This window comes from Melospiza georgiana, chromosome 2 (genome assembly GCF_028018845.1).
Source record: "Melospiza georgiana isolate bMelGeo1 chromosome 2, bMelGeo1.pri, whole genome shotgun sequence".
NCBI lineage: Eukaryota > Metazoa > Chordata > Aves > Passeriformes > Passerellidae > Melospiza > Melospiza georgiana.
This window is the reverse complement of record NC_080431.1, coordinates 48,254,374-48,263,149: the sequence shown is the minus strand read 5'-3', so window position 1 is coordinate 48,263,149 and position 8,776 is coordinate 48,254,374. Positions and strand designations below refer to the sequence as shown.

The following is an 8,776-nucleotide window of genomic DNA, read 5'->3' as shown; positions in this document are numbered from 1 at the left end:
GGTGCTTTGAGATGTATCTGCTGTATATATGGTGGAACATGCCAATCATTTGGCAAAAAATTGCCCAAAAGTTCAGTGAATGAATTAGTTAGTTGGAGCATTATCCATTTCTTTCTGAAGGCCAATCACAAAGGGGTCAAGTTGTTCTGCCAGGAAAATGTCCTAAGGGGAATATTTTATTTTACCTTTGTCAGCACATTGGAGAGGATTTTGCTCAAGTCACCTTTGTATATTTTATTCATTAGGGCGTGATCCTGAAAGGCTGCACTCACCCTTTGATCAGAGCAATTCCATGCAGCCTGGGGATGACGAGTACTTGCGAGGACATGCTGGGGACCTCACAGGATTAGGTTTTGGGCGCCTGTGTTCATATACTGGACTTCTGAGCTGAAAATGGGGCAGGTTAATAATTTCAGACAAGGTGCTGAAACTGCTAATCAAAGCACCAGTGCAAAAGGTATAAGATGAACATTGAGTCTTCTTGGTTTTATCTAATTAAAAGCAATTTTAACTTTAATGTAGGTTTGTGTATTTAGTATTAAAGATATTGGAGATGGAAATTGAAGAAAAGATCCTGCACAGCCTCTTTCATGAAAGACTTAATTTGTTCTTGCCTGCTGATTTTGATGCTCTACCTAGGTGCTATTCAATTTTAACTGTTTATTAGATAATGGAAAGATTTACTGTATCACAGCCCTTCTGCAAAAAATAAAAACATCTAATATCTCCTTGGGGATTTGGCAATCAAAGAATAGCAAACTGTATTCTGGAGCCAAAGTTAATGAGAGCTCATTCTGTTCCTTCTGGACAAGAGTGCCCCATGTCCCCTACTGAGGGGACAGGGAGAAAGCTGGCTCTTCCAGCCATTGTCCAGAGGCTTGAGCAATTAATCTGTGGGGTGGGGTTGCAGGCTGGAATCCATTACATCCCAAGTGAAAAAATTCTCATACTGCCATGGTTACTGTTCCTTCTGATTCTCCACAAGGTCAGTGGATTCCAGGATAGATGAAGACAGGGGTCTGGTTATCTTGTCATGATGCTGCAGCACAAAAAGGCAAGGGGCCACCTTGCAGGAAAGGTGCCACCTTCCACATGGCAGGAAAGTTTTCCCGTCCAAATGTTTTTAATGCAGTTCCCAGGCACCTTGGAGATAAATTTGTCCATAACCAACTCCCTCCCCTTCTAAAGGGGTGGAAATCTCTCACCCCATTTTTTATTTCAAACCACTTTTTGTGGCTCCTCTGCCTCAGTGGTTGTCTTTCAGGAGCAATGCTCATGGGTTGTGCTCTGAGATTCATTACTGAAGAAGTCGTGAGTAAAATTGATGGGTCTTACATTCCACTATCAAGGTGACTTGTTTGACTGGACTGCTCTGCTTTTCTATCCATTAGCACAAAGTACCCTTTGTTAGGAAGGAATTCGATCAACAGACTGCATAATTGCCATTTCTGTCTTAGTTAATGGAAAGAGTCGTGTTGCACTCCATGTTTTCAACTATGTGCAACAACCCTCACATTAAAATGATACAAATTAAACAGAGCTTTTACAAAAGCCTCTTTTTTAACTAACAGTTATAGACTGCAAAGTTTAAAATAGCTTGCTTTGGACAGAAAATTTCAATTAAGGGCTAAACTATATATAAGAAGGCAAAATAATTGAGAATTTAAGCTCCTTCTGTGCAGCTTGCATGGAGTCATTAGACTTGGAGAGTGGGTGTAATAGCTGTCTTTAGGAGGCATAAGGAATATGTGCACATTCTGGTGCTGTTTTGACACCTGAATAATTTAGAAGACTGTCTTTTTTAATTGTACTTAATGTGCGGCTCTAGAACCATGGAGTCTTTTTATGGTGATCCCATGATTTGAGGCCACATTTGCTGGCCATGGTTCCTGTGCCTTTCCACAGTCTGAAACACTGGGAGGGCAGAGTGGCATCTGCGCTGCCTTCACTGTGCCAGCCAGGGCAGCTGCCAAGAGCAGCAATGTCTGGCACAGCCATAGGGAAGGTATGGCCACCATGTGGAATCCTCTCTCCTCATGCTCTTCTTTTTGCTAGAGGAACAGGGCTGGTGCTTGGATTTAAGATGAAAATATTCTCAGGTTTTATGGTAGGTCATATTTATCTCTGCCAGACTTTTCCTTCCTTTGATTCATTTGAGGGCTTCAAGAACTAACAGCCCAACAGCATTGCTTACTCTGAGGATATTCTGATATATGTCTTTGAAAAGACAAGACACCTGTGGCCATACAAACTCTGGATCACCCACCATCATTTCCTTCATGACCTTTATAGATGTCAAATGAGACTGGGTTTTTCCCCCCCTAGTTCTTTCATTCTGCACTGAATGCAATTTCAGGTCCCAGAAGTGAAATCAGGCAGCACATTAATCAAGTCTGCTCCCCAGTCTCTGCACTTCTGTCTTTCCATAGTTTATTTTTTCTGGCTAATGTAATACAGATTTAAAAATAGGGGTACATTATCCTCCCAAAATACATACAATTCTGGTATCAGCGGTGGAATAAGCTCATTTAGATTAAAGGAACCATTTTCTTTCTGTGGAATGAAATAAATGAAATACCTTATCTGCCTGTTTGGGTTACATTTCAAGTGTTATGCCTCCTACAGCATATAGGGCTGATGTATGCAAGTCATCTGCTTAGTGTCCTTCTGGTATGCTGCTAGAAAATATTTCCCTTAACAATTCTTCAGTGTATGCCTTTGCATGGATCACAAAAAAAGAAAAAGCTGCATTATGGAAGAAGAAGCACAAAGGAGTTTAAATGTACCCAGCTAACATATGAAACTTAATGGCTACCTCTGCAGCTGGGAGGGAGAGAAAAATTGTGCCTGAACACCTCTTGTTTATTTTGTACTGCTGTCAGAGTGACCAGAATGCTTTATCAAACATGTTTTTACAGTGAGGGGTAGAGCCCTGTTCTAAATACTATACTTCACCTAAAACACACAGGAGTGCAATAGAGAAAATGCGTTTGGAAAAGAAGAAAATGTGCTTGCTTCTTGTGTTAAAAAAACGCAAACCAAGTTCATTAGTTGGTGCTGTAGTTAATTTAATAGCAGATAGTATTTTTAGAATTTCTTAGATATAGGAATCTTGGCATAAAATTAGATTGAAAAATTGATAAATTGCAATTTGTCTAATTCCTTTTATTTAATAAACTAGACAAACAGTTCCTCAAACTTTCAAGATAAGTTATTTTTCTGCTGCAGTTCAGTTGTGTAGAATCCATACATTACATTAAAAAAAAATTAGAAAATGGTATAGTAATGCTTTATTTCATTCTGGAGAAAGCAATGTTGTCATGTAATTGCTTTTTTGCTGAGCTCTTTCACTTGACCCTGCTTGCTTATTATAATGTTTTAGGTGCCATAGCTTGGGGTTTATTGACCCCTGTTTGTTGCCCATTTGTTTTATAGTTACTGAGTATTGTAAGGCTTGGAAAGATTAGTGTAAAAATTATAATTTGGTCCTAGTCATTAGAAATGGTTGTGGAAAAAGTGTTAGCAGTAAATGTCGTCTTCTCAGGTTTTATTATAAAAGCCTGAAGGGCTGCAACACCTCCAGCTGGTCAGCATTAACTTGTGCAGTTCTGGAGAATTGACTTTGGATGGGTCAGGCTGAGGAATGGTTGTATGAAGGAAAACAAAGAAAACTTTGTGCTGGAGAAAAAATATTTGCAGCAACTGCATCTGAGGCTTTTTTTTCCTACATGTGGTCCTTTCAGTCTCCTAAGCAGTAGTGTTGCCATAATAATTGGGAGCTAAAAATAAGTATTTTCAGGTTGCTGGTCGATGCCTCTTCAATGAAGCGCCCGATCCAGAGCACTATCACATCTCATGGCAGCCACCAGGTGCTGGCACTGTTGGACTTGTTTGCCGTGAAAGCACTTCCTCCACTTTTGCTTCTGGGCTTACACACACTGGGGTATTAGCCACAACCTGCGAGTCAGGTGTCAAGCTTGGCTGTGTGCAGCTTGAAGAGGCTGCTGCAAACACTCCTGCCTTGCTAAGGTCAAAACATTAGAATATTTCATACAAATTTAGACTACCACCACAAACAATAGAGTGTCTACAGGAAGTAAAAATTAATGTAGTAATCAAAATTCATTTACTGAGTGAAATGAAAAGTCATCCAAAATGCATATGAAGTATCAAAAAGATGTGTTAGACCTTTACAGTTGTACTGGCAAGAAAAGTCATGGATTTTTGTGCCTTCTGTCTGCTGCTCAGGTAGGGAAGGAGCCCTGCAAGATAACTTCAAATGCTTTTATCTGAGCAGTCGTGTTTGACTAAATCAGGAAGCTCTTTTTAGAAGGATTTAATTTTCAGGTGTGAATTATAGAGAGGGTGTGGCACAGTATGTGAAATCTTTGTCCATTTCTAACAGAAGTGGTTCACGGCTCAATCCTTCAGCCGTAGGAGTAGGCTCGATACCTGCTAAAAATGACTAGCACATACCAAGTATTCTGAGATTGAATTAACTTTAAATTTTAAACTGAATAAATGAATTCATTTTAAAATTTAATTAAAGCAATTTACTCTATATAATTTACAAGCCAAGTTTTATACTTTAATAAAAACATAAAATTATAGAAATCAATGCAGCTATAATACTTTCAAAGTTTTTTTTTTCTCTGAACTCATTAGGCAATACTAGCATTTTTCATATCAAAAACATCCTGTGTATGAGTTTGTGTCTAATGGAAATTAAAAAAAGATAAAATGTAGAAAGAAAGCCTACTGTGTACTTCAACTGGACAATGTACTTTAACTCTGAATAGATTAAGTTATGATGGTACAAAGAAGCACAAAAGGAGAAAAAAACTGGATACTGTATTTACATGTATTCTAAGAAGTTGCACAGCTTTTTATTTGCCTTATTACAGAAATAAAACCTCTGCAAATTAACTTGATGGCTGCTTGAAAGGATTAATTCAGAAACACAATACCTTAGAAGGGCTAAAAGCCCTGAAATACCTTTCTAAAAGCTTCCCAAACTGTAAAAAAATGTAGCTTAAATTCTGTAATTTAAAGGTAAATATTTATTTTAAAGGCTTTGAGCAGCATTTTGTTCATTGCAAAATTCAGTAGATACTTTTGTAACTTTTCTTTGCTTGATCAGCTATGCAGTAGCATCCTGAACTGTAAGTTTTCTGAGGTGGAGTTTCACCCATTAATTCAAATGAACAAGTTTACAGAGTTCATGAAAATAATTTTTACTTCCGCCTACACTACCATCCTCCAAATGTAGGAGGAGCATCCTAACATTTTAGGTATGGCCTCTACTTTTAATACTTTTAGCCCTTTTATTTTAGCACATCCCCAGCAACTGAAGAGATCCAGTGTACTGCTAACTTTTATTCCCCTTGAACAGGCATTTTCTTTGTGTTTGAAATGACATTTTATGTAGTCAATCATATTGGATTTTTAGATAGCAATTTTTACTGCACCCTGTAAATAGGGGTAGTAAGTGTTAATACTGGAGGTGCAGAAGACCATAGTAGAACAACTATCAGTCGCTGTAGTTTGAGTTATATATTCAAGACATATTTCAAGTTACCAAAGGTGTCTTTTGTATGACAGCTGTGCCCATTGTTTGCAAGGGGAGCTGAAGAAATGTCTGTCTTGCAGGCCTGCTCTGAATCCTTCCCTGATTTGTGTTTATACCTCTCTTTTTTCAGCAAAGGCGGGAAATGTAATTAGTATATAATGACAGCTACAACAGTCCCAGAAAGAGGAGATTGATTCCTACCATGGCTGAAAACCCCCCTATGCCATGTGTGTAATCAGGCCCAGTTTTTGAGTTCTAATTAACTTTATTAATGTTTAGTGCAGGAAGTACAAAGGCAACTTAAACAAGGATATAAAAAGCACTGGAGCATTGAAACACGGGTTTCATGTAACTGACTCTTATTGAAAGACATATTTTTCAGCATTTTGTAAAGAAAAATAAAGTAATTTAGAAGAAAGATATTAGATTCTTAATACACTCTTATATTAAGGAAGCTTTAAATAACAGAGCAAAGAGACTAACAATAGCTCCCTACTTGGTAACACTGGTAGCAGCTCTTTCTGATGTGCAATTAATAAATACGATAGCGAACACGCAACCCTGTACAGGGACAGTGGGATAAAAGAGATGCAATCACTTGCAAGACTCCTGTTATGCCAGCAGTAAGACTTTATGGGCTACTGGAAAATGAGTTTGTGAAAAACCAATTGAAAAAATCTTCCCCATTACATGTTCCTTTTATAGAAACATATTAATTTCGCATGTGAAAAGATAAAATATTACACTGGAAAATAACTGTGAAGACATTTTCCTCCACTAAGGACACAATTGCAAAATCTTGCAATCAAAGCAATTGTATATATTATTTTGATATAATAATCATAATAACCTTTAAAGCAGCGATATATTAATTACACATAAAGTATATTATTTGCATAGATTTTTTGTTTACTGCCTATGGATTACCATTTGGTAAATACATCTATAATTCATCAAGCTTTGGTGCTCTTTGATGAGCTCAAACTGGAATATAGCTGATACTGTATATTACTGTAATTGAAAAGGACACTATAATGATACATTTTTGGTGCTTTAGCCTCCTAAATATAAAAACTACAGTAGAAAATATAAGAATACTTTTTTTGTTATTTATTGACCCTATTCCCAGGCATGATGATTTAACAATACTTAAAAGATATTCCTGTTTTCAGAAGCACTCAAAACAGATGGTTAGCAGCCTGTCCACTAGAAAGATTGTGCTTTGGAACAATTTAGTATTTATCTTCTTCTGATACTTTTCATATGATTATTAAGTAAAAACATATAATAAAAAACAGTCTTGCAGTTATACAAAACTATCGTATTGTTTTCTATAGTCTTGCTAACAAAGTTTAGAAGCAAATCCTTCATCCACAGAGAAGTCAGGAAGTCAGAAATATGTAATGTCAAAAATAGAAAATTATTATTTCTTTAAAGATGTAGTGTAGGCTATTGTTTTTAACTTTAATCTGGTATATGATTAGTCTATAGTGCTCGCAGTCTTGCCAAGAGAGCTTCTACTTCTGGAATGGCTTCTCCCCTAGGAGGGGACCCGATACGATCCATTTTCTTTTCTTTGCCACCTTCTCCATGACAGGATTCCTTTCTCCCAACAGCCCTGTTCAACACCTTAGAGCTTGTTTCCACATCATATGTAACTTCTTTGGTGACTGGGCTTCTTGTCGAGTTTAAAGTGATACTGTGGTGTGAACACGGCTTCTCGGGCTGTCCTTTCTGGTTCTCTGCAGAGACAAATCAAACAAACCTTGTTTCATATTAAAACACTCAGTTTCAATATTCTGTAATATAAAAAGACCTCTTGATCAGAAAAATTTTACATGCAGATGATGTACTACAAGAAGTAATGAATGCCAAGGAGGTAAGACAAAATATATTATCCAACTTCAAAAGCAGTGGACTGGGTCCCTTGGAAGTGATACAGACTTTACACGTCTTCATTAAATTAACATCCATATTTCTTACAAAATCACGGATATAGCATGACAGGATCCTCCTTTCTTACTGGAGTCAAAGAGATACCTAGCACCTCTTCCAAGGTTTTACCTCATTAATTACATTTCCTACATACTTTTTAATTGTTCAAATTTTAAAATGTATTTTAAAATCTATTTTAATTTAATTATCCATTGTTATACCTTTTCTTTCCTTAGGGAACTTTTAGGCAGCTAAATAATTTCAAGGAATTGCATAATTCACTCTTTTTTGCTAAACATCACTAGCATTGCCTGTCACACAAAGTTGCACTCAGTTAATATCCAGGCAGGAGTTTTGCAGGTTTGGCATGTATTAATAGACAGATTTCTTTTTCTGTCACTCCCCATCCCCCTTCCAGATCAAGTGACTGTTTTCCAAACCAGCATATGAGTGGCTTCTCTCATAGATCTCAAACTTTTTAAAAACAGACCTACTCAATATTCATGTAACCTTGAGCAAGGCTTGAAAATGCCTTCAACACACTTGACATGACATTTAAAGTTTTTTGGTTATTCGCTGAAAGATGTTCCATCATCCCAATAGTAATGACTTTGGAGCACAGGCAGTCACTCATGACAGTGTGTTTTATGTGAGTGCTGAAAATTCCTACCGAAAACAGCTTGTACATTAAAAGGCAGCTGCTGAAGATATTTACTGCACTGTCATTCCCTGACCAGGGGCTCTTGGTGATGGATGAGGATTTTACACACTTTCTTGGACAATCTCAGCGAATTTTGTAAGTACGATCACCTTTTGGGAGGTGGGAAGAAAATAAATTCCTCCTTTCCATCATCTTCTAAATCAGATAAGCAATTCTTAATTAAAATTTCTTAAGACAAATTTGACACTTAGCTGAAAAATGTAATTTTTTTTTTTTCACTATGGAAAATAATTTGACCTTGAATATGCAGCAGCACAGTGTTCCTGAATCACAGGAGGCCAATGACTGGTTATGAACATAGCTTTATAATTACATGTAATAAACCCGTCATATATAATTAAAATATCCCCTGTATGTGCACTCTTAAATGTCCCATTCTACTTAAATGTTTATGCTTATTGATTCTGAACACATATTTGCAAGCAGATAAAAGCGTGCTACCGGTGTCAATATACAAACTACCAGCTGCACCACAGATCTTCCTGTTTACATTCAATCTAGGGGCAGCAGGAAAAATAGTTGGTGTTTAAAAATCAACACTTTGAAGTATA

The 8,776-nt window shown here is 37.0% G+C and overlaps 1 protein-coding gene across 1 annotated transcript in view; it reads right to left on the bottom strand.

The window, feature by feature from the left end:
- Positions 1-5,814: 5,814 nt before the first annotated feature.
- Positions 5,815-8,776, bottom strand: part of DIAPH3 (diaphanous related formin 3) — a 202,475-nt gene continuing 199,513 nt past the window's right edge. The window contains exon 27 of the mRNA XM_058045211.1: positions 5,815-7,311. Coding sequence (XP_057901194.1) covers positions 7,055-7,311 — 257 coding nt within the window. The 3' untranslated portion in view covers positions 5,815-7,054. The remainder of the gene's footprint in view (positions 7,312-8,776) is intronic.